Source organism: Ornithodoros turicata, chromosome 5, assembly GCF_037126465.1.
Source record: "Ornithodoros turicata isolate Travis chromosome 5, ASM3712646v1, whole genome shotgun sequence".
NCBI lineage: Eukaryota > Metazoa > Arthropoda > Arachnida > Ixodida > Argasidae > Ornithodoros > Ornithodoros turicata.
The window spans coordinates 27,168,364-27,194,850 of record NC_088205.1 but is presented as its reverse complement, the minus strand read 5'-3'; the positions used below and the strand labels follow the sequence as shown (position 1 = coordinate 27,194,850).

General features: G+C 45.3%; 2 protein-coding genes across 6 annotated transcripts in view; one reads left to right on the top strand and one right to left on the bottom strand.

Moving 5' to 3' along the window:
- LOC135394256 (uncharacterized) overlaps positions 1-26,487 on the top strand; it is a 726,492-nt gene that overhangs the window by 112,948 nt on the left and 587,057 nt on the right. Inside the window, exons 7-12 of the mRNA XM_064624922.1 lie at positions 4,192-4,298; positions 4,369-4,495; positions 6,263-6,383; positions 7,488-7,573; positions 7,664-7,809; positions 7,985-8,044. Coding sequence (XP_064480992.1) covers positions 4,192-4,298; positions 4,369-4,495; positions 6,263-6,383; positions 7,488-7,573; positions 7,664-7,809; positions 7,985-8,044 — 647 coding nt within the window. The remainder of the gene's footprint in view (positions 1-4,191; positions 4,299-4,368; positions 4,496-6,262; positions 6,384-7,487; positions 7,574-7,663; positions 7,810-7,984; positions 8,045-26,487) is intronic.
- Positions 10,996-26,487, bottom strand: part of LOC135394255 (CD151 antigen-like) — a 257,319-nt gene continuing 241,827 nt past the window's right edge. For all 5 annotated transcript variants that reach the window (XM_064624919.1, XM_064624917.1, XM_064624920.1 and 2 more), the window contains 3 exons: positions 18,210-18,347; positions 17,809-18,151; positions 10,996-16,576 (listed from right to left, as the gene is read on the bottom strand). In XM_064624919.1, coding sequence (XP_064480989.1) covers positions 16,004-16,576; positions 17,809-18,151; positions 18,210-18,241 — 948 coding nt within the window. In that variant the 5' untranslated portion in view covers positions 18,242-18,347 and the 3' untranslated portion in view covers positions 10,996-16,003. The remainder of the gene's footprint in view (positions 16,577-17,808; positions 18,152-18,209; positions 18,348-26,487) is intronic.

Genomic DNA, 26,487 nt, shown 5'->3' with positions numbered 1-26,487 from the left:
TAACATGCTGTAAAAAACTTCGTGGTCTCGGCGACCCGGCGGCGGCCATTTTTGTTGTGGCCCATGTTTGAGACCAATTAGTTTTATGTTGGAAGACGATCTGCAGAAAAAGTTTCTAAATCAAAGAAAAACTTTCTCAGGAAGGTATTGTGGCGCACATCTAAAAATTTTGCCGCCGTTTATTCTCATCTATCGTAACTGCCATCCAATTAGGGAGCCCCCCTTGCAGGCGCTACGTGCAACATAGTCTTTTCGTCACTACGTCCGTCTCTCTACGCGTCTGTTGAAGCCAGGGTGTCGGAGCGAACCGAAAACCAGAACCGAAAACCGAAAAAAGCGCTATTTTGGTGCCAACCGGAACGGAATCGAAAGCGTATACCTTTTTTTTTCGCTCAGGAGGGAAACCGAAAAATTTATTTAACGGGTTTTGGTCAAAGAAAAAACTTCGCCGGTTTGGATTACGAATAGGCGAATGAAACTGACGTCGCGTGTTCTGAAGTCATGTCATGGATACTTCACGAGGGTTACGGTTACGGTGGAATGTATGTCGGTATACTATGACCCTTAGGCTCCCTTTGTAACGTTTTATCGCTCGCGCACATAGACTTAGAGGTACATGTGACCGGTTGTGACTCTCTACCAATATGCCGTTGTGTTCGTTTTAATTTCATCCGCCCAAACTCTTCTCTCTGGTCTCTCACTCAACTAAACAGTGACCCAAGGAGGCTGCGTAACGGCTTCTCTATCGGTAATGTCGCGCAACGCGTCCCTTGTTTGAGAGCAGCGAAGTTGAAGGGTGCGTTTTCTTATTCAACTTTGGCAACTCCGACTTACTCTCAGTCGGCGAAAAATAGCCAGAGTAGCCAGATTAGCAGAAATGACGTCATAACAATGCGGCGAAAATAAGCCAGAGTAGCCAGGAGTAGCAACTCTTCTCTACTCTGCTCTGAAGAAGGGTAGCCGTCGTTCTGACGTCACACACAAGATAGCGGATGACGATACGTCGTCTGCTACGAACCGTCCTGATGACAGACAGTTTCGGTGGTGTTCAATTTGGAAATGTAGGACTGGTTAAAAACTGTCGAACATTTTCAAAATCTGCTAGAGTGCACGCATGTGCGGTAAGTTGTTAAACAGGCAGTATACCACCACTTCGTCTAGCCCGTCAGGCCAGTCCGCCATTTTCAGCGCAGAGTAACTCTAGCCGTTCGAAAATTACGGTCAAAGGTGTCTACTCTGGAGTCACGTGATGATAAAGGCTCTGACGTCGTTAACCAACTCCTGGCTACTCGGGTTGAATAAGAAAACGCACCCGAATACATTTACGTATCCGTGAGGGCAAGCGCGTGCGAAGTGGCGCCTCTTTTGTGGACAGGACACGAAGAAAAGAACACAGAGCCGTCGAGCGCGTTTGTGAGTGAAGGTGTTCCTCGATTTGCGTCGTACTCGTGCGGTAGTGCTTGCTGGCTAGGAAGCAGCAACATACATTCGGATGGGACGCGATCTCACCAATCCAGCAAGAAAGTACTTTACGTATGACATCACGACAAACGGGTTTTGCATTTTGCAACATTGATTTTTTTTTCTGGGAATTAATATGCACACCAGAAGCGGAACCGGTTAAAACCGGTATGAACCGTTATTTTTTTGCTCCGGTGCACAACCGGTACCGGACCGTTTATGATAGAACCGGAACGAAAAACGTTTCGGTTCGACACCCTGGTTCAAGCATCCGTTAGTTTCGGCCATTCAAAGACTACGTTTTTCAAGCATTCATAACGGAGTAATGCCATATATAAGAATCAATCCCAGCGCACAGGCCACCGTTCCAACAGCGTAGTCCACTATGGACCTTTCAAGCCCCTGTAGCTAGCACGGTGGTCCTCGGACTTCCCGACAAGAAAGCTGTGTCAAGCTGCGTCGCCCATCAGCGCAGTCTGGACCTGACGACGCAGTACAGCGACCGAATGGCTGTGTTCACAGACGCTTCCAGCACGGCAACAGGGTCTACTTGTGCTTACGTGATCCCGGATCTCCCCGTTCAAGGGTCTCTTAAAGGGGCTATCGCATCCGTCCCGGTCGATTCCGAAACTGTAGTGCTTTTTTATTCCGCGTTCGTCACTGATAATAACGCCGAAAACCCGACGCGAATTGGCAGCGTTGTTCCTGTGTAGTTTGATATAAAACTTGGCAAGAGCAGACGACGCATTCCTGGATTCCCTCTCTGGAAACGTCACACGGACGAGGCCAATCACTGCGCTCTCTTTGACATGGAGAATACCAATCACGGAGCGGCCTGAGGGACCTTGGTAGCCTTGGCAACCGGGCGAGGCGGAATGCTAGGGGACGGCGTCTTCTCTGTTACCGGCTCGCGGAATGTTGTTTCTGGTTAACGTTGAACGTGTTCGTACAGCCAGGAGCGTAACGCCGTGTTTCACGTAACATGGTTACGTCTGCACTCACACTGGTAAGCGAAAGTCAGCGTATTTACCGAGGACTTTTCACTTAGTAGAGTGCGATGCGAACGCCAAGCAGACGATCTCGGAGACAATCGCCTGCGCTGCGCTCGAATTCGTGCGCCTGGCCTACGTCATCATCGTCGTGGCCGCAGATGGAATGCGGACCTTTAAAACTCGTTTACTTAATATGTTAGCTGTTTTCGGAAGAGAAATTTGGCAAAGTTGACTCTGAAGCGGTGAGGAACAGTACCCTTTCGGTATCATACATACGTTCCAGGATGCGATAGTCCCTTTAAGTTATCACACCGTACGTCCTCGACTGCTGCGGAGCTCTATGCAATGGCTCTGGCACTCGACTACATCGAGTCTTCCACCAGTGCCACTTCACGAATTATTTATAGCGACTGGAAGAGTGGCCTACAAGCGTTGCAGAATGTGTTTGTGTCTGACGCCATTTCTGCCCCCCTATCCGAGGTCGTCACGTCTTACAACTCCTGCGCTTCGGCTGGCCACGACGTGATATTGCAGTGGGTACCAGGTCACTGTGGAATTCAAGGAAATGATGCAGCTGACGCTGCAGCGTGTCGAGCACACCAGCTTGTGTCTACGCGGAAGGTATTCTTTTCGCGATCGGATGCGAAATGCATGCTTCGTTCCCTTCGCAAGCGGCTCAGTAGGAATCTGTGGTTTTCTGGCAGTGCACGGTCCTCTGTGCTGATCGACCCTGAGTTAAGTTTCCGCGCCCCTCAGTCTCTTCCGCGTTCCATGGGGTGCCTTATCCACTGGCTCCGGCCTCTTTCCGTTTACAAACAAAAGACGCCATTGTTGCGTGGGCAACCACACGAACGCGACTCCCGATTGCAGTGTGTAATTGCGGATTGATTCAGGTGTTGTCGAATTGTAATTTCTGGCAAACTGTGTCACTTTATTCTCATTGTCCCGGACTCTCTGTTAATTTGTTTTGCCCACACCGGCCTTGTGACGTCACCCGCGGAAACTGGTCTATACTGCTCGGCTGCTTCACAAGATAGGGAAGGCGGACTCGCCCAACTGCCCTGACTGTGGCGCCCACGAGGATTCAGATCATATACTGGTGTTGTGTACGCGATACTCTGATGCACGATCGAAACTTCAGCGCTCGCTTGCGGCCCTAGAAAGTTGCCCTCTTGCGTTATCTACGGTTTTGGGTGCCCGACCCCCGCATGAAAGTCTGGTTGCGATGCGTGCCTTGGTCGCGTTCGTGTATGATATTGGTGCCGACGATAAGTTTTGACTTTTGTGTCTTTGTTTCCATTACTGTTTTTTTTTTTCTAACTGCTCTGACTTTGTGTGACTAGTTGTATGCTTTCTGAGTTGTCTACGTGGTATGGAGTAGCCGGCTTCCACGTTGGTGGTGCCAATTTTCTCAATTTTTTCTTTTCACTCACTCACTCATGATATAATATTATGTGAAATGTATGACTTTGTACACGAACATATTAACGATATCTTTTTTGATTATTTGGAAAGAACGATCTCGTAAATAATTAGACATTAGCGTTGTACTTGAATACACTTACGAGTGTCTCTTTTTCTCTACTTGAACTCTCCTTTCTTTGCGAAAGTAGTCTTTGCAAAAGTAAGTGCACTTTTTATCTCTGACTGGACCTCCTAACGAAGGAACGAAAACTTTATCTCCAGCAAACGGCTTCGCACGTCTATCCATCCCTCTTACGATTATACTTTCTTCCAGCGTTAGACATCAGTGCGGACTTGACTGAGCTGGGCAGAACGCCCATTACTGTCGTCTCTGCTGGTATCAAATCGATCCTCGACATCGGACGTACCCTGGAGTTCCTGGTCAGTGTCTTAGTGGTGACGCTTTTCATGAAAGTAGGAAAGGTTACAGAATCCATTCTTGCGTCCACAGGAGACACAGGGAGTGTGCGTTATGACATATGGCCGTGAAAGGGAGTTCCCGTCATTTTTTACGTCTCGAAGTGGACACCAGTCCCCCTGGAACGTGAAGGACCCGGAAGAAGCTGCTTCAGTTATTGGTTAGTACTGAAAGTTGTAGAAAACATGCAAAACGTAGGTGAAAACTATTGGGCAGTGCTACTTTGGTTAAAGTGCCGAGATTCTTGTCAGACATTCCTGCGCGCTCTTAACGGTTTACAACGCGAAGCATCGAGTCGCAAACGTAGTCCGAGGCCCTCTTCCTTTTTCTTCCCATCTCGGGTTCCGCGGAAAGACAGGACCGCCGTGCATGGAAAGTGGAGGACTGTTGTAACCTCTCCACTAACCAACAAAGCCGGTGACCGAGATTCTACTTGACGTCATCTCATGTCCCTAAAAGATTCACAAGCGCGGTGGGGCACCTATAATGGCAGAAGAATGAGATTCCGACCAGCGCACCCGATCCGGGACAAAAGGATTAACCCTGGAACACTCAATGTGGTCGCGGGTCATCAAACCATAGCAAATACCAAGCAAAGAAGAGTACTAAAGAAAAGCCTGCTTGCCCTGTTGGAATCTTAAGCTGGGCTTGTGCAGCAATTTATCTGCCATGGTTCCTGGAATGTTCCTGTGTATTCGATGTTTTTCGATTAAAACCGAATGAGGGAAAATTTATCCGGCGTATATTTTTCGATGTTTTCCGATTAAAACCGAAAACGCGGAACCCTAAATATAACGTAGCATTCCAATGCCCGCAGCTGCCTCGCGATGACCTCACATATAGCAAACACGCCCGGTGCTATGCTTTTACTAGGCACTAATAGCCGCGAGAGGGTTCTCAAGCGACTCTCCGCACGCGAGCTGTATACGGGAAGAATGGAGGAGTCGAGTTGATCATCCTGCCGTAAGCTTTTCTGCGCCCACAGTTCCCCTGGCGCGGTCCATTGTCCGAGCTGAGTTTTCGGTGCAGACCGAAGGGAATTTCCGAGGAGGTAGCCCAATAATGCTATCGCACTAAGCATGTATTGGCACTAAGAAACCTAGCGTTGGCACCGGTCATTCGCATTTCGGTGGATTGGGTGCGATACGTTGACACGGGTGCATGCAGCGTGAGGGACTTTAAATATATGGTGTGCCATGTGTTGAGCTTTCGGCGCACGTTAAAAAACGCTCAGGTGGGCGACATTATCTACAGCCCGGCCATTGTGGCGTCATTCGTGATCATAGATGTGTCGCTACGTGAAGCCACAAATTATCATTATCATATGCATATTATTAGGTATACTTAAAATGACATAATTGTGTGCCATTTGTCTCGCATTAAGGAATGGAAACTCCTATACATTTCGCGTGTCGTCCGGTTACAAACACACACACACATAAATGGGATGATGTGGTGGTGGGTCACTCACCGCCGTTATAGCGGTACAAACTGCCCCATTGCTCTTCTGGAAGGGATGAGAAAGTGATGATGATAGAAAGGTGACCTTTTAGAGTTCCTTCATTAGTCCAGTGCTGGAGAGGGACTCAGCAACAACTCGTAGACCTTGCATCTGATGTGGGAGGTCCGACCATGGCCCGAGAATTTTGGCTAAGTCGACCTGGCGTTGATCGACGCGTTTCAGAGCAGTTTTCATGAGGGCGCGCTCGCGATCGTACTGTCCGCAGACCAGGAGGATGTAATGGAGGTCACCGCGCACCCCGCACGTGGAACAGAGGCTGGACGCGTCCGGTTACGTTTGTAACAGAAGTGCTCTAAACGTGTTGATCTCTTGCTACAGATAACAAATGACTGGGATCACTTTATTTAAGTTACATTAATTTCTTGTTGCCTTATGCTGATAACAACTGCGTCATCACATTTGTAGTCAACCGGGACTCTCTGCTGCTCAAGTCTGGAGTCTTGATAGCTGTACCAATCCCGGAAGATTCAGAAGCAGATGGCAGACTTGTGGAGGCAGCTATCAACTCAGCGCTTGAAGAAGCTCGGTATGCTACCCCTAGCACTTGCCTCTTACAGTTGCAATGTGGACGGCGTGGGTGATAAATACACACTATTTCACCGACAGTGCCACTGCCAACACAGACGGCCAAAGTTGTCAGTCGACCATTTGGGGTCACATATAAAATTTCGATGATCAGAATGTATTCCGGAAGCTACGGAGAGAAACCTCAGATCCTACATTTGATGATTTTCGTCCTATATAAGTCGTGCCTCGTTAATATGGACCCTGTTAATATGGGAAACTCGAATTGTGAACGTTTTTTGTGAGGACCAAACTTTTCCAATGCATTTTCGTCCCGTTAATATGGAAACCCACTTTTCGGACAATAGACGGTCCAGCAAGGTACAACGATATGTAGTCCATGTATTTTGGTCTTGTTATTATGTACGGTATCGGTATGGAAGGCAAGCCTCCCCACGATCTACAGGATAACTTTTGAAAGTAGGACGTTCCGTTGTGTAGCGAGCTACACCCCCTCCTTCGCAATCGTCCACAAGAACTATGAGAGGAAAAGAGGTTATTTGTGGACATCATGAGCCTGGAAAATCCTGTATGGCGTCATAACTGTTCCGAACACGTCCACGGGCGATCGACCTTCGTGCAAGGAGTTGTGCCTTTAGTGAAACATACTTAGTACAGTCGCTCTGCAGCTTACCAGGTCAGAGGCGGCACAGCTAGCTGTCAAGTCAAGTTCACAGGCTCTGGCATCGACGACTTCAGCAACGCCGAGCCAACGGTCACATCTGCTATGGCTCAAGCGGGAGTAGAGACGACCCTTCAATTACTTTAGGTCTATGAGCGACGTTTTGCTAATGTGCGACGAAGTATTCCTTCAAGCAGGCGCTAATTGGGAATTTTCTAAATAAACCTTCTGCATTGTTTTTGTTATTTCCTTGGTATTCGATAATATGGACAAATCGCGTTATGGACGATTTTGGTCTGGGACGAAAGTGCCCATATTAACGAGGCACGACTGTATACATTTTTTGTTTGTTACGCAAGTACGTGGCTGCACATACCTACTTGACGCGGTGGCTCTGTTGTAAACGTGTGTTACTTCGTACGTTATACTAGATTTGTCATGCAGGGCTGAGGGTATTGCTGGAAATGCTGTCACCCCGTACATTCTCAAGCGCGTCAACGAGCTCACCCACGGTGCATCTCTACGAGCAAGTATCCTTTTTTTTTGCCAAGATGACGATGATGCTTCCCTTGATTGCACATCCCGCAGCCTAAAACAGATCCTTGACAGTTGTGACTAAGATATTGCATTGATAAAAAACAACGCGTCCGTGGGTGCTACAATAGCAGTCGCACTAGCCAGGAGCCAAGGCTCAGGCCAGGAGCACCAAAAAGGAAGTGCTGCGCTGCTGAAGACGCCGTCTAGCTGTGATGGAAGAGGACAACCAGTAAGTTAAGCTGTGGTGGGAACTAACTCGGTCGCTTTCTTTCTCTGCATAAGCATAAATCGTGCAAGCTTCCAGCTGCGAAAGGTATCACCCCTATTACGGGCACAGTATTCACCGAGATATCATATCATTTTTAGGTAGCTGTTTAATATTCTTACCTTTTGATTTTTACCAGGTTGTCATTGGTGGGTCAAACGTGGACATCATTGCTCAAGTGACAGAAGACAGCGTAAAGGTAAGTCATTCTGAACTACATTGGACCAGAGGAACTACATTGGGGCACTAGGACCAGTTTACGCCTATGTGCAATCTGTTAAAGAACGTAAGAAGGCTAACCTGCGCGCTTTCGCAGCGATATCATGCTGTCTTCGGCTTGCGGACGCCGCCGCATGCAATCGAGGCTGGGCATGTACTACATGTACGGCGTTGTCGCATAATCGGCATGCCGCCAACCGCATCGATATCACCATTCCGGGAGAGCACTGCGAAACTGACGCCACCGCGAGGGACGGCTAGCGCGTATCTATTTTGGGGTATGTATTGATCAGGCATGTATGCAGTGATGGCCGCTAACTACTTCTACAGTAGTTTAACTATAACTACTAACTACTTTGTGATTGAGTAGTTTAACTAGTAGTTCAACTACTTTTCAGGGGAGTAGTTAAAACTACTTTTTTAACTACTGCAGTGTAGTTTCACTACATCTATAACTACTTAACGTTGTCCACCAACACCAATCCCTTGTAGTGTTCCTGGATACCTAAATATGAATCACAAGCAATAATAAACTTCGGCACAAGCCATTGCTACAATCGTTAAATACAAAGCTTGCGGCGGGATTCTTTCTGTGCCTACGCGATAAAATAAGTTGCAGAATTATTTCACAGCAAATGAGGCTTCATTAGACAAGCATTAAAAGTGAAGATTTAGTACACATGCACGACACAATTGCTCTGCACCTCCGTTCTCACCAAACAAGTAGCTCAAGGTAAAAGTCGGAAGCACAATTGTGCCGTAAAGCTTGCGGCAAAATTGGAAGTAGTTGGCGCCTTCAGTAACCTAACTACTGTAGTTAACTACTCAAAATAGTAGTTTAACTAGTAGTTGCCACTACATTTCTGCAAGTAGCTCATAACTACTTTTTAACTACAATCAGGTCGTTTAACTAGTAGTTTAACTACATGTAGTTAACTACTGACCATCACTGCATGTATGTACCACACTGGTGCTCAGAAATTAAGGTTCATTTTGAAACACAAGCAACTGTCGTACAACGATAAATGATTCGTCATGAAAAATACGTTATACCCATATTCAGGAATGACTGAGAGAGCAATTTGTTCCCGCAGCAGACCCACTGTGAGACTGCGATCACGGGATAAGAGCACGTGGCGCTTAGCGGGTTCTTAAAGCAGAAACAAAAACAGCAGAAGAGACCTCACGTTGTACGTTTTGGCGGCGTGGCAATGCTGTACAGTTAGCCACCGATTTACGAACGGTTAACGTTCCTGGAAAAATCGTTAATACATCGAGGGATTCATAAACCCAGGCTCGGAATGAGAAAGGGAAAGTGTCTTGTCCTACAGGGCACCATTCATAAAGCGAAGGAATACGTAAATCATGGGATCATAAATCGAGGGTCGTAAACCAATGGATACCCAGGGTATCCACATGAATGACTTTTTGCGTAGTAGAACCATCGGGCGACTCTAGGCTGGCCAAACCCAGATATGCGGTGTTCCAGGAGTTGCACGTACCTCAACGTGTCATTTGTAGACTCTGGCGGCTGTTCCAACGGTATCGAAATGCATCTCGGTGCTACAGTCGAGGACGTCCGCGTACTACAGCGCCGTAGGAAGACCGTTTTTTTTATCACTAGCTGCCAGCCGGCACAAGCGGAGCGCAGCACGTCCCGTTAACTACAGCCTATAGCGTAGGGCCCGTGCAGCCTCAGGCAGGGAACATCGTGCTCCATTGACAGCTCATCAATGGGCCTGTGCTCTGTGTATTGACGAATCTAGGTGTAGCTTTCAGAGCGATACACGCTGTGTATCGCTCTGATCGCTCTGAAAAAGTTGAAAAAGACGAGGGCTCTGCTGGGCTCTTAATGAAGGTGATGAGTGAGCGCTATGCACCCTGACGATGAATCGCAGGCCATTCGGCCAGCACTTTCACGACGTCAGCCTTTCTTTGTCACAAGACACATGTGTTCTTTACCCGATGTGTAGTGGTGTTTAGCTCCAGGGCTCCGTCTACTATGACGGATTCACTGCCATCTTTTTTTTTCCCCTCGGGATTACCCTTCAGTCCAATATACCACATACCGAACATTTTCTTTGCAGCTCTAGTGATGAAACAGTCGATAATTCCATTTTCCTTAATTCCTGAGCATGAGTGCATGTAGCAGGCTACGTCCAGCATACCGTAGCAACGTAAGGGCACGTAGAGCTTCGTCAGTTGTGCACTTTTCGTTTTCTTCTTTGAGGAATTACATCATGTGGTTCCTGCGTCCCCAATGCGTTCAGTCTCAGCTGCTTTGGAGATCCAACTTCGCAGAAATATGTAAAGACACCATCATAATCTTCAAAGAAATTTCTTTGATTCGATTTATCGCTTAGGTATCACTTATATGTATGCTAAATTTACTAGATACCATGACTGTTAACGGCTGATTCAGCTTCGAAAGGGCGCCTGCGATAGGATTCCCAGTTTGGACTCCTTACTGGCTATATCGCAGTTCTGCGCCCTTGTCAACCAACAATTTTTGCATATTGCGTGTTCCTCGTCGCCACATTTTGCAGGAGGCGCTCCCGAACTGCCACATTTATCACAATGCTTCATGTACACACTGTGATTGATGGAGTAGACTAGTTGTTCGAGAAAGGTTACGGGTGTGGTTTTTTCCTGTCACCGGGATATATCAATATGGTCTATAGGTAACACGACGAAGGTGGTGGCGGGTATCTAGCGACAAGTTCTACTGTAACAAAGAAGCACTCCCTCAGCAGCGACGACTCGTGTGTTCTGACCATAGCGACACACATTTAGTAATCGACTGGCGCTGCTTCCGTGCTCTTACTGCTCGGCACGTCGGTGAAGGCAAGTTCGGTACACGGAAGAAAAGAACCACTAAATTTGCGAAGTTGCACTTGACCTTTATTTGTACACCTCTGCATCTATCGTCGTTTTTATTTTTGCTAAAAATTGTAGCACTACCAGAGACGGCGTAGCACTCAACGATTTCAGTGCACGTACTATAGGTTACAAAATACTTGGTGCCCAGCATCACAGTGCTATACAGTGTGCGACAAAGCTAATTGTCGCAAGCACAACTTAACCCGTTTAGTCATGCTCAGGACCGAGGAAAGACACTCGAAGATACAGCTCAAAGAAGAAATATTTTTGTCACAAAGTGCACACTCACTTGTTCCTCAGCACTTTCGCAATTTCATGTACACAAGGTCGGCATTCGTACTTCGACTCACCAAAGGAAATGCTTCGTAGCAAACCTTCCACAGGTATACCACTTGTAGCAAACGCGTCGAAGATACAATGACATTTTGTGAACCTCAGTTTGTGGTTGATGACAAAAAAGGATGTGTGAAAAACGAAGGTTTCTGTAATTGCACCAACTATAACAACGGATGACTATGTTCAACACTGAAAGGACAATCCAGGGCATCTAGTTAGGCCTCTCCTGTGGATATCATGGGCTTTGCGTGTGCATTTTGGCGTACGCCAAAGGCTGATATGGCGCTGTTAGCAAACAATGGATCAATTGATTGAAAACTAAAAATTAAATAACTAAATAGAATTTACGTGTTCCCTTCCGTTTGTGTGACTGACACTTAACGAATTGGCATGTGACGTTTTGGTGCTACGGCTTGATGTAGGCGTTAAGTTAACGAAATTAATTTAATTTCTAATTATTAATTCGTTAAATTAACATTAGTTACTTTGTAGTGATGAAATATAATAATAAACAGCATTAATTACTAGTCGACTTAATTAAATTTGATTACTTAAAATAAAAGTGACCAAAGTAAATCCAACGCTCGGAACCTTACGAAGCTTTGCAGTGGAGAGATTCCCCCTCAATTTTTGTCTGCCCTGCCCTCTTGCTCAATATTCTGCATCGCTGACTAAACAACAGTGTCTGAAACACCTGCGGCGAACACGCGTGATGTGCTCAAGGAGGTATTGGGAATAATTCGTGTAGTACTTCGGCAAACAAATTACAATATTTGCACAAAAAAAAAATATATATATATATATATATTTTCTTTTTTTGAAAGGTGCAATTATTAATTCTCGTTTTACCAAAGTGTAGCGAAGAATAATTTGAACGTACAAAAAGAAAGCTTCGTTTCGCCTACCATAAATTAGAAGAGGATGAAACCCCCTAATTGATTTTTGAATACTATACAGATGCACGCGACAAGCATTGTACTATAGTCATTCAACTTACTGTGATGTCTGAACTCTGAAGTGCATTGAAGAGACTTTGCACGATTGTAGCAGCCTTGATTTTCTGATTTGCCTGTTGATATCGTACGACTATATTTTAGGCATTGTGTTTTCTTTTCGCATTCATAGTTTTGTGTTACCTATTGAGACCATCTCTGGTTCCGTCCGATACTCACTCAAATTGTAGTAGCCGATTTGGCCCTTTTCGATGTGTAAAACGTAACATTTTCGATAGAACTTGAACCGCTGACACTACATACATGTGTATGTATTGTACACATTGAGGGGTGGTTGATGAATTGAACTAATTCAAGAACACACTCTTAGCATATTACCATCTATGAAACTCCGCACGGTCGTTTCTGTCTATACGTCACGCTGTAGTTGCCTAATTCAAATTCCCTCTGCACATTCTTACACAGACACTCAAAGCAAGCTTTGGTAAGAGATAACACGCGGATAGGAAGCAAAGAAATGACACTACCTCAACGACAGCATTTCACACATTTCCTTCATTCGCCGACCTTTTTCTCATTCACAATCACCCACATGTTCTATCAAACGAGTTATATACAAAATGTCTTAGCTGTTCACAATCTGTGCCTTTGTAACTGTATTTTGTTACTGTCTATAATGTCGCCTACTGAAAGCTCAGTTTTCGATTAAGAGTCGTCTACCTAGAATTCCTACAAAGGTGTGCCTCTCCTAACGGCTTCACTATAGCTCTTCTACAGCGGAAATAAAAAGTCAGTGTGCGAGTAGTAGTCCTTGCAGTGATACAAATCTATACGGAATTTTCCCAAGATCGATAGAGACATTATCTGAAAGAGGTATACAGCATGAAATTGATTACAGTATTATTTATTCCGCCACCCCTTCGAGTATTATGCTTCGAGTGCAATCGGTTGGCATATCATGCTTGACTCATTATTGATAACCAAGGGTACAAAGATGGGATGGATTCCCACACTGGTACTACAGAATTTCAAGGGAAAAAAATCTTATCTCTATACTCTTGGAGATAATGCTAGATTTATAATATATTTGAGGGAAGCTGTATGTAGGTTTATGTATTTTGGCTCTTGGTCCTGCTTGGGAAGCCGAAGCTGACAAAGTTTCCATGCGTGCACCCATAGCTGATATACATTTGGAATATCCGCCGAACTTCGGCCCCAAAGTGTACGGTGCAGAAATCTACACAAGATACCAATTTATCTTCATCGCTCGTCACCTGCATATTGTGCAGCAGCTGTACAATGTTTTATAAGCTCTGTATGCGTTTGTCACTGTGTACATATGCGCTATTCGTAAGTTTATCTACAGGAATATAGCTTTATAATATAGATTATCTTTCCCACTGAAATTCGTTGATGAAATTGCGTCAGTCTCAGACACAATCCCATTGTTCACAGCGTTCGCCACTCGATCGAGGGTCGCGCAGAATGTTTTCACATGATTTCGTCACATTCAAGGTTTCTTGCTGGTCTTCTCTGTACAAAATGTCCTTGAGGGGGAAGTAAGGCTGGGTGCTTACTTTGATGGCTCTTGAGTTTCCTCATGAAGACAGCAGTGTAGGAAGAGGAAGTGGCGTATGCGAATGTAGGGTATCACAAGATACGCAAGATAAATCATATATATAGTTTTCGATAAAAACGCAATTTCTTCTCGAAAACGCTAAACAGGCACATAACCGTTTTACATTATCTCCTTTTCTTGCTCTCTCTCTCTCTCTCTCTTTTTTCAACAATGTTTTGAAGCGAGGTGTCCTACAGAACAACAAACGATCGACGAAACAAACGTGCATATAGATACAAATGCCACTAATGCGTGCCCTGCCTAACGGAAGGTAAATGTTTATCCTTCATAAAAAGTTAGCGCTAAATTTGGATAGTCACAATTTTCCACGTCAGATGCTATTTGGATGCGTACTGCGCCCAGTCTTTTCACCTGTACTGCGTGGAAAGCGACCACGAAGATTGAGCCAAAAATGCCACGAACGGAGAAGCCAATATTCAATGTATATTCACGCAGTAGACCGAGAACCTTCTTATGGCCTCGTCCGACCGCAAAAGCTCATAACGGAGTTTGAAGCCCTGTCCAGAGTAATTAGTTCGTGTGTACTCATCTGTTGGACATTTAAAATGCCACTTTGGATTTAAAAAAAGATATATTAATTTTATTTCGTGTTATAAATCGTAAATATAAATCCTAAATTAGAAACGCCGTCAGCGAACACTACGCGCTGCCACGAGCTTGCGAAAGAACCCGCGAAACCTGATAGTTTCGGATTCCCCAAAGAGTAGATGACGTCTCCGAGAGCTCTGGCGTCCATCTCATAGCAACAGCGCGCGTCCCCGCTCACCGTCTTACGTTGGAAGACTGCCAGCAGCTATGGTGAGAAGACAGAAATCGACCTTCGAGGAGGAATGTCGCCAGATGGGGTCATAACTTCTCAAAACTAAAATTAATTAAATTTTAAAATAAAAAAAAAAGTTAAATAATTTTTGTGGTACTTCACGTCACACCGAGAAACAACATTTTGGGAGAAGACTGTGTGAGACAAGTAGGTTGCGATGACATAAAGTGGGTAGAATCCCGAATACACGTGAAGATCTACTGCGTTTGGCGCACTTTAAGGGTCGCAGCACCTTAGCGACTGACGTCCCGAAAAAGTGAGTATGGGCGGTCTAAACGCAAACAAAATGAACTCAAAGGTAAATTAAGAAATTACACGGAGCCTGCAGCGGTCTTTGAAGGAATGGGAGGAAGCATATCCTAGCTGCTTACTTCCCTCATAGGCGGTTGACAGTAAGGGCCAGGGTGGAGAAGACGTTTGGATAACACTTGGGAGCGGGGTTGTCTTTGTACTTGTGCACATGGCGCCATAACTGCCTCGTCCGTCAGACACTAACATGGCCAAGACTGCTCTGGTGGTGTGTGTGTGTGCTGAGAAGTGTCCCAAGAAAGGGCGCTGCGCCGCCGTCGCAGTTTTCTTTCTTTGTCCGAGTCCCTTATGTAATCAGAGGAATGTTGACAGCATCGTGGGTGGGGGAGGATCCCTAGGGGGCTTGCTATTGAGCTATACCCTGTTTCACTGTACGCAAGTGGTGGAAGAAGTTCCTTTCTCTTTTTCTTTGGCCTCGTAGAGTGGTGTGATTGTGGTTGCAAGTGTTTCCCAAACTCTCGTTGAGATCCGTCGTGCAAACGCACTCTCTTCGAGACGCACCCTGTTGGCTTGCGTTTTTGTACACCGGAGCTTCCAAGTGCTTCTAATGTACTTCGAATGTACTCCATGTGATGTGTTTGATCTTTAAACATCAACTCACTCTAAAAGAAGATTATGTGTTGGAAAGATCTCTAGCCGGGTTAAAAGCGAGCCGTGGTTAGGGACAGAGAGAAAGTTTTCTCTGTCAAGGCGATTTTTTTGTCTCATAGGGTTCCCTTTAGACATTTTCTTTTACAGTGCATCATGATTGCACGTGAGACTTGAAGCTGAAATGCACGAAGGCTTCGTTTCTTCCATCTTCGGCATGTTGTCACCACTGATACGTGAGGCAGCCCTAGCGTACGACGTTGCGACAGAGACATCATTCGCATTTAGGCACATTTCCGTCTTGCTTTCTCGATACTCTTTCTCCTATCACGTGACTGCACTGAGGTCAGTAGTATCACCGGGTATCACATGCGTGTCGTCTCAAGCGATTCAAGGCATAGTCATAGTCATCCGCTAAACGGGACTGGACTTGTTGTACTCGTCAAAGGCAGCGTCGTTATTGTTCCCGTTCCCGTGCTTGTCCTTATACCCTAAGGTCTCTAAGGATCCTCGCTTGTCGAGCAGTAGTGCCCTGGTACTTTGATCGCACGCTTTGCCACCTACCGCGAAAGAGGTCCTTCCACCGTCCAGACACGGTTCCTCCGCGCACTCAGTGAGGACACGGATCTTTTGAATCATTTCCCGTATCTCGTAACGCAAGATCGCGAGAAAACACAGTTTGAGGAAGGCCATCACACAAAAGCCGATGACGCACAGAAGGTCGGCACTTTTCTGCAACCATCGCAGCAAGGGTTCGTAGCAACCCATTGCGAAGGCTCCGTTCAGTTCCACGGCACACGAGCGGTTTAGGGGAGTGGGACAGCACGATTCCGGTACCATCTGCCGAAACCAGGAGTTAGCCAGACGTTGTTCGCGTAACCAGGACGTGCCGTTGAAGTCCGATGGCCCCTGCACGCCGCAGCAGCGGTTCTCGCTTTGGAGCCTATCCCACATAAAGCGGTAACCGGCACGAGACCCATAGTCCTCCTGGAATATACACATTGTATAGCGTTAGATATATGCGGTTTTGGTGGATATTCCTTTATTTTCTACAAATGTGGAAATGACTAGCGGACGAAAAAAAGAAAAAAGCTTGTAAGGAAGCACATTTGGGTAGATTGACACCAACTGGCTCAGTGCCGAAACGACGAACCTCCTATAGGTTCGGTGTTCGTTCTCTCCTGATTTCTACATTTTCAACAGGTACTCGGAAACACAAAGCATAGTCCACTTCCTTCAAGAGGCGGGGGGGGGGGGGGAGGATATATTTATTTTGGGAGGAAAGGTCAGCCAGAAACAAGGGGCGGGCTTTGCGCATTTTTTGATACTCTGCGTTTACTGACCCTATATGCTCATTGCACAAAGAACTTCCTTCTAGTCACTTTTGTCTCTCATTCCTTCGTCTCACCTCACATCATGTCGGCTATAGTCACACCTGCATTTCTGTTTCGCTTAGTTCTCCTTCACGCCACACGTACGTGCGTACCCTACGAGGTTGACGTTACATGGCTGAAACTAGCTTACCGACTATGACGTCATAATGTTCACGAAAGTGAAAGCCCGCACGCCATCAGGCAATGCTGCCAATGTGTCACGAAAGCGAAGCAAAAATGAATAAACCACATTACGTCCGAAGGTGCTTTCGATATGCTAGCGAAAGGAAGTCGCAATTCTTACGAGTCCAGTGGCGGCTACAGTACAAAGAGCATAATTTAAGTGCCTGTGGTTATTTGGGTCAAGGGCGGAGAGCCACCCTATCGCGGAGTTCGTATTACATCAATCCAACCTCACCTTAGCATATGTCAAAATAGAAAGCATGTATGAGTTAAATGAGTTATTTGGAGAGAGCTCCGATAATCAAAGGCTAGCCATTGGTCTAATTGAGTTCTGAATCAAAATGACGTGGTACCTGAAACCTCTACCCAAAGATTGCCGTATTAGAGCAGTCTTAATACCGGCTAATTTACTGCGACTTCAACAGTTCCGAAGGGGAAGGCCCCAGACCGTTCAGCGGATTTTGGTGATACTGGGCGCTACTGAGTTGTTCAGTAGAAGGCATAAAACCGAAACAGCCATAACTTTTAAAGCCTTTAGAATTCCAACGCTAGGGTTCTAAAAGTACATCTCTATACGCCGATACCGGGGAACATCAGTCTTTATCCCTGTGCCTGACAATCTCATTGACCATAAAGGAGGTACTCCGATGAGCACCGTTTTACCTGGAAAGTAGCCAGGATGGCAGCGCGTAGGCCAGCCACGAGGTTTCTGTATCGGAACAGCCAGGCAAACCCGGCTAGGGCGTCTCCCAGGAGTAGGGCGAGTAGGAGCCCCCAGTAGGCATTCAAGAGCCGCGAGTTCATCCGTAAAGCTCCCAGGCATCCGATTGCTTGTAGAAGTCCGCCCTGCAGAAGGAGCGCTGCCGCAGCGTAGGCGAAACTCGGGTCTGCTAGTCGCAGCCCAGGCACCAAGGAAGCGCGGAAGTCAGACAGGGTCCAGGAGGCAGCCACCGTGAAAGCCAGAGCGCCGGCCAGCAACGCCACGTTACACGTGTAGATCCATAGCCTACACGAGGGCAGTACATGGGTGTGGGTCTCATGGAGATATAGGTCGTAGCGCTTACCTGTAATACCTCATCGCTTGGTGCAGGAACATTGAGCTGGCGGGCTGGTTGGCCGGGAGGCAGTCGTCCCCGGCCACCAGCCAATGTTGCCACCGGCCGCCACAGCAAGCCTCCGAGCACCGCTGCAACGCCACTCACCTGAAATTACACAACAAAGTACGTATAGTAGTAGCTATAGTAAAAAAATTTCTATAAAATTCAGTTGGCACTTTTAGAAACTGTCACAGTTTATTGTTGGTGTCTTCCCGGAAATGAAGGACGTACGAGCGCTATCCGTGTCCCAATATGAGCGGCGTTTACATAAATGCGTCGGCATTTTTAAAGCGCAAAGCCGGTAACTCGTAATCAGGGATGGGCATAAATAAATCTTTTGGTATTTAAATATAAATACAAAATACTTTGTTTGAAAGAGGTATTTAACTACTCTGCATAAATACTTTTCAATATGAGTATTTAAATACAAAATATAAATACAGTGTTTAAATAACATAACTACTACCCACTGTGAGGAAGATGTCACCTGGAATTACCGAAATAATCATACTGAATATCATAACAACTAATCAGCAAGGAATCATAGCATTTATTTGTTAGATCATCATGGTGATTTTAATTAGAAGTTTCTCGAAGACTGTATCCCCAAGGTACCTTCCGTTCGGCTGTAGAATCACATTCGCAAAGGAGAACACCACTCCACAGGTGCCGATGAAGAAAGGCTTGTATGAAATTTGGCGAAGATGCTTCGTACAACAAGGTAGTACCAACCGTTGTCCGCAACAAGCGTGAAAAACTCGCCATCTGATATGGTTTGTCGCATGTGTGTGCTTGTAAAAACACGGCATAACTGCGCGGCTCTCCAAACTCTGCTTTGCCCTTCTTACCGAAAGATATGAATCAGTATCTCGCGTATCTAGGAGTGTTTATGAAGTATTTACAAAAAGTAAGTACCCAAAAATTGGTATTTAGATATGCATGTAATTATAAATGCATTTTTCCAGTCTGTATTTAAATACAAAATATAAATACATGTATGTACATTTTAAATGCTGTTTTAATTGCAGTGTATTTAAATACTGCCCATCGCTGCTTGTAATATAATCCTACTTTTATACAGGGTGCGTCACCTAAGACTGACCAGAATTTTACTAAATGCACTATTTATTTTTCTTTCGCAAAAGTCGTTGAATATATCTATTCCCAGTGGGGCCTACTCAAAGGCGGTGGTATAAATAATTAGCGCAGTAATTAGAGAAAACAGGTTGACTGCGTAATTGCAGTATTGTAGAGCACAAGTCTACCCCGCAAGAATCGAAACCGCAGCGCCTTTCTGTGCTCTAGTAAAAAATATGCGAAAATGCAAAATATTCGAGCGCTGCGCGGGTTTTGCTGCCACCTTCTCGTCTCCCCATTTCGGTGTCACCCTTTCTCAACTCACATCAGGCTGTTCCTCAAAGCATGGAACACCCCGCTTGTCCTAAGGAGTGAGTGTGAGGGGAAAGTAATGCCGTTTCTCAGCACGTTATCACCAAAATGCCGCCTTTGATTTTGTTCCCGCCATTAGCTGGTTTGATCTGCTCAATATCCCCCCAAGACACAATTCGCGATTTCATCTCACAAATGTCTCGCAATAAAACTGCTAATCCATAACTGAAAAAAAAAAAAAGAAGGAAAGAAACTACGCACATCAAAATAAAACCACTGATTCCGCTGCTCGGTAAGTTCTACCAAGTTTTAACAAAACAAAAATAACGGTATCGACCAGGACACTAGGAAGCAGGTGTTCCCCATGCTTTGAGGAAGGGCCTGATGTCAGTTGAGAAAGGGTGACAGCGAGAGAGCGACAGGAAAAAGCGTCCGAAGAACTCGCTGCTCGAAAATAGTGCATTTCGCATGTTTTTTTACTAGGCCACAGACGATTCTAGCGGACTAGACTCCTCGGGGTTCTGCTCTACAACTTTGCAATTGCGCGGTCATCCTATTTTCACTAATTATGAATATTCATTATGAAAGCTAATTAACGGCTGCACTAATATTACTGATACACCTTTGATACTGATACCTTTGAGGAGGTCCCATCCGGAATAGATATATTCAACAACTTTTCCGAAAGAAAAGCAAATAGCAAATTTAATAAAATTCTGGTCAGTCTTGCGTGAAGCACCCTATGTAGTATGTATACCTTCTACGGGGTCACGGCAGAATTTACCTTGGGCGATTGTGACCGGGACAACACTGTCTACGCCGGTGGAAAGTCCGCAGTCTCATTCGCAGGGATGTTACCCATATAAAATTACTACGGGAGTGCACGCAAGTAACCGTGCTGTCTTTGCAAATGACTCGCTGTCTCTGAGCACTGCATTTCACGGCGTGCATTGTGAGCGATAACGATAAAACGATGCTTTATTGCAACTTCCACATAAAGAATACAATCAGGGGGAAGCCAAAAAGCAGCACGAGGCTGCTTGACCCCTTTAACATAATCGTCGCGACGGCATGCAGCAAATGAACAAAATCATCTATGTAGTGTGAAATATGGAACGCTATTTTAAAACTAACCTTTAAACTACCTAATCTTTAAACATAACCTTTAAAACTAACACAACCATGACAAAATACTACAATGTCTGTAGATGGGTAGAAATCCAGCGAACCGGTAGAATGTAGGAAGGAGTTGCCTCAGGACAGAAGCCGCCGATATTTCGAACAGAGACTGTTCTTCTTCTGGGCACCGTCCTCATCATTGGCATGGTATTTAAAGGGTTAGGTGTGACGTGTTTAAAGGTTCATGCGAATTGTGGGTCAACAGCCCGGAGGGAAGAAAGGTTCCGTACGGGGTTTTACGGCCGGAGTGAATGGCTGCTTTGTTAGAGTGTGGAGGGGATTAAGTGAACGTAGTGATCTAGGCTACAGACCGGTTACAGAAAAATGGAAGGTTCACGAACACGTGGACGAAACGGGACAATAGGCAAGAATTGGCAAGCATAGCGAAAGATAACGAGGTTAGTGATTACGGGGGGAAAATTCCAGAAAAGCAGCCATTCACTCCGGCCGTAAAACCCCGTACGGAACCTTTCTTCCCTCCGGGCTGTTGACCCACAATTCGCATGAACCTTTAAACACGTCACACCTAACCCTTTAAATACCATGCCAATGATGAGGACGGTGCCCAGAAGAAGAACAGTCTCTGTTCGAAATATCGGCGGCTTCTGTCCTGAGGCAACTCCTTCCTACAATGTCTGTAGTTCGGTATGTACAATACTGCACAATACTACACAATACAATATGCACAATACTACACTGTGTATAAAATAACAAGAAATTGAGCTGCTATCCCGAAATATCAAATTAAATAAAAAACGATCTTAAGGAAGAAAAGGAGAGGTCATTGATATATACCTTCTGGGTATAAAAACTGTTCAAACCGTACGGAAGGGTACAGGACAGGGACTGATGGCCGTAATTAGTCCTAAATCCGTAATTAGTCCTATTGTCCATTTGTCACAGTGACGAGTACGTTGTGACAAGTGTCGTAACGCAAACAAGGATAACATATGATTATTATTTTGTCGTGTGGCAACTAGAAAAGACTTGAACATATGATAGTTGTACATACTGGTTATCTTCATTATCTTGAAAGTGGTAAACAAAGGCTGTGTGTGTGCATCGTAAGGTACATCGGCTATTATACGCACTGCACGTTTCTGTAGGGTCAGTAAACTAGTTATGTCTCTCAGCGTTCCTGTGCCCCAGATTAAAAGGCAATAGCACAAGACTGAAGAAATTAGTGAATTGTATACAAGTAATTTCACCCTCAAAGGCAAGACATGAAGCAGACGGTTCAAAAGTCCTATCAACCTTGATATTTTGACCTTTAGATGGGATATGTGGCACTCCCAGGATAGGTCTTCGGAAAAATATACACCAAGCGTCTTAACGACCTTTACAATTTCAATCTGATCATGGCCCAGATATACATCAACTAAGTTATTTACTACTTTGTTTTTTTTTGCTTATATAGTACATCTTTCGTTTTGTTAGTATTTATAAGTAAATGGTTAATTTCTGGCCAGTGACTTATTGCCTGAAGGGCGGTGTTTGCCATCCGAGTTACTGCCTCAACTGTGGCACCAGCGAAAAATATGGCAGTATCATCTCCGTAAATAAAAAACGTAGCATCGGACGCCACATTAACAATGTCGTTAATGTACAGGTTAAACAGCAAGGGCCCTAAGATGCTGCCCTGCCGAACACCGGTCATGATATTCAGTTTATCGGAGCAATATCCCCCTATTGAGACATATTGCTCACGTGAAGTTAAATACGAAGAAAGAAGCAAAAGTGCATTGCCACGAATTCCGTATTTCTCTAGTTTGTTTAGTACGGTAATACTGAGTGGTCAAGAAGGTCAAACGCCTTTGTGAGGTCGATGTAGACTGCTAAGGTGAATTGCCAATTTTCGATGTTGCGAATTATTTGTTCTTTTTGACATAAAAGTGCGGTCTCGGTCAAAAAATTGTGTTTTGCTTTAGGAGTGGCAACCTACGGGCGAGGAAAAAAAAAGAAAAAAAGAAACCGTAACGAGCACGAAAACTCCGATGTTAACATTTCCCTGAGCTTGAGGGGAAAACACAGGACGAACACAGGACGAGATGAACACATAGACTCACGTCTCGTCCTAGACCCGTCCTGTGTTCTCAAGGCAATGTTAACATCAATTCAACACCAGCTAGCTTGCCTGCTCCTGCTATGTTCAACGAAAACTCCGTATTCGTGTTCCCACATTCGCGGTATCGTCTCCACCTACACCTCACTTTTTTTTTCTAAAGTCGAAGCCGTCGACTAACGAGTCTTCTGGGAAATGAACCCTGCGCGCCACTATTTCCCTTGACCTGCCTGCCACAATCCCCTTTCTCTTCGTGGATAAAAATAACTTCCCTTTTACGCATTCGTTGTTTATCTGACGCCATTTGCTTACCGAACCATACCCGCGCTAAATACAAAATGAGCCGTAAGTGGTCGCCGCCTAAAACAACTGCGCACAGCGGTGCTAAAAGTTGGCAGTGAGCTCACTTGGGGGTGATTACGAATTTTAAGTTCCCACTTGAGTTTCTCTCACTGACTTTGACGCCGTTTCTTTTTTTGTTTTGTTTTTTTTTTTTTTGTTTCGAGTTCTAGCACCCTCAGATGTTGTTATTGGTTCATGTTGCCGGCGCCTAAAAGAACCTGAAGGGCACCTCGAGCATATACACATTCCTTTTATTGTATTTTTTTACCGCTCTATATGAAAATACTACCTCCAGAATGCCAGGCAAACTATTTCCTTTGGGAAGGGCAGATTACTTGGGAAAATTTGTTCACAAGAAAGCCCCACCCCCGCGCAGGTTCCAGTTCCTAATCCGACTTCCTAATAATCCGAGCACTTTTAGTGACTGCCCAGAAGCGTCGGCTATAGCGTGGGAGTAAAGCACCTGTCGACTGCTCCGTATCAGACGGAGCTGATTATTTTTGCTATTTCCGTTCACCAGGCGCGGCGACAAATACAACCGCAAAAAGTTAGAAAGGAAAAAGGAAGTCGCGTGCCTCACCATTGGACAGATGAGACGAAATCATAGATAAAGTCGCAGGCTGGCAGCCCAGTGAAGGAGCTTTTCTGACTCGGGACATTGAAAGCTTTCTTGCGCACCCGGATTTTGCGCTGTACTCGTAGTTCTTGTACGAATACGAACTCCAGGCCTTGTAATACAAATTTCTGCTTTTCCTGATACATCTCCTTCGAGCCTTTCCGTGCCTTTTCTTAGCAGCGTTACTCTACCAACGCGGTGAACAAATATATACTTCTCATAAGGTACGAAGTGTTCCGACGGCAGGTTTCACGCTTTCACCTGGACAGCCACAATTGATGCCGCGTAACAATACTGAATTCTATCGTCTCGTGACCCTTTAAAAGTGACATTCGAATAAAACGATTACTGTCAACGTATTTTTATTCGCGATGTATTAATTTTCGCGAATCGCGCATTCAGTCATTTGCGAAATTACTCGCGAGTATTTAATTTCGCGGTTCAAGGGCTGTTTCCTTTCACGGGATAAACGTCAAGCTGTGTTCGCGAGTACAATTTTTCGCGATTTTTTAGCGGTCGCGAAATTCGCGAAAATTAATACATCGCGAATAAAAATACGTTTACAGTAATTTATAATTACTCCAAATGCTGCTGTAGTATAGTGCGTGTGTATCGTACAAGATTCCACGTACCACGTGTCTTTTTCGAGCCATGTGTGACTCTCGCGCCTTTTCTCCATCGTGGCTGCAACGGAAACTGAGGAGTAAGTGTACTAATGAGGTTTCGGGACTGTGTGTGTATCATACTTCACTCCCTATAAGTACATTACACCGCGCGCGCGGGGCTGCGCGGAACCAAATCTTGTAAAGGTGCTCCTCGTTCTATTGCGGCTGTCTATTATACGAGACACTTTGCAAAGAAAGAAGCGGTTCCAAGAGGTACTCACGCGACAGCCTAATGGGAGGGAGCAAATGGACATGGATGGCATGCACTCTTTGACTTTCCTACCTGGCGTGATGACCTAGCTCTGTTTCATCAGTTTCTAATCTACGCACTGGCAGATGAATAAAGCAAAGAAATCATTCGCGGCGCCGGACGACGACTCTGCAATTGGGACCTTGTCGATATCGCAATTAACGGGAAAGTTCATTAGCGTAAAATTTTCATCAGCCGGTTAATTAGAATTTCTCGTGTGTCTCGTGGTCCCCAGCGTGACAACCTTGAATCTGCTAGCCCGCTTTTGGTGGGGGTTACGTCTATGCCGTAGAGAAAATCCTACGCCATCTTTCACGAGACACATAATTATAATTATCTCCCAGCCGTACCTGCATTATTCAGGTTCTTCACTTGCTTAGCCGGGCTATGCTATAAGAGTGGAATTGAAGAAGAAGACCTGGATTGGGGGGGGGGGTCTCAAATGCAAGCGGAGACTTATTTATGTATTGTATTCTATTTCATTTTATTTGCTATTAAAATTTCTTTCTTTATTTTGCTGGAGCAATTCGCCTGCGTCTTGCGCATACCTTCGAACATGATCTAGCGTTACTACAAACCGCTCTCGCTTTGATTCGTTAGTCTCTCCAATTTGTTTCACAGTGGATATATATTGCTCAACTCCCGCAAGCTGTGCCAACACCACCTAGATAGAGAAAGCCTGCTCACTCGTCGACATGACGTAACAACTACGAGTCAGCCAATCAGGATCGTATTTTCAATGGCCGTAGCCAATCACGAACGTGCTTTCAGCAGTCGTAGCCATGGAGACGAACCGCGTCGTCTGCGAGTAGTGGTTGAACATCCCCGTTTACTAAATGGGGAAAACTTTAAAATAAAGCATAAAACAGTCCCATATATCTTTCTCAAAAGCGTGTTGCACATTTTGTCTGCAGGTTCGAAGTTAGGTGCAATCATTTGCGAGTTCTTGAATTCGCAGAACGGGGAATCGCAGCAGCAGCAGACGAATTGTGACTTTATATGTCCACACAGCGAAGGGGGGAGAGGAGGCAATAAGCAGGCCTTCTGTATCCAGGTGGCGTTGGCTGTGCGCGTCGCCGCGTGAAGCGAAACCCCCAGCAGGAGCAATTTATCTGCCCTACGGAGATGGGTCTCGTTTCTGCTCACGAAATTCCTAGGTCGCTCGAGTGCTTCAAAAACGCTTACAAAGCAGCGGATTCCGGAAAGTGCTGTCTTGCAACAACAAATTACTCGATGTGCACGAGACAGTTAAGCCACGTAGCAAAAGTAATACTAGCGGTAACTTCTGCTAGGTTATATAAATACTGAAGCCTGCAAGCGGCGTTCTAGTGACGTCGCTCCCTTTCTCTCTCTCTCTCTTTCTTTTTTCTCTTGTGAATGTAAGAGGATGGATATTTCTAGCGTCTGCGAAAGGGACACAGGCTGATATAGTGGTTTGAATTTCGTGAATTTACTTGCGAACATCGTGAACACTTATAGTCTTACGGCCCCATACCGGCAGTATGGCGTAATGTACAGCATGAGTTTGACTGAAGAGCAATTATTCTCGATTTGTAGGGGGTGCTAAAATATCGGAATTTTGAATAATGGTACATATCGATATCTCACACAGGACATAGATACACATCGAATAAGATATAGGTTCGGAATGTCGACACATACCGATGCCATCAGGAAAATGGCGTTTTATCGATGTGTACTGATACTCTCCGATAAAAAAAATCACATTTCTAAAACATCGC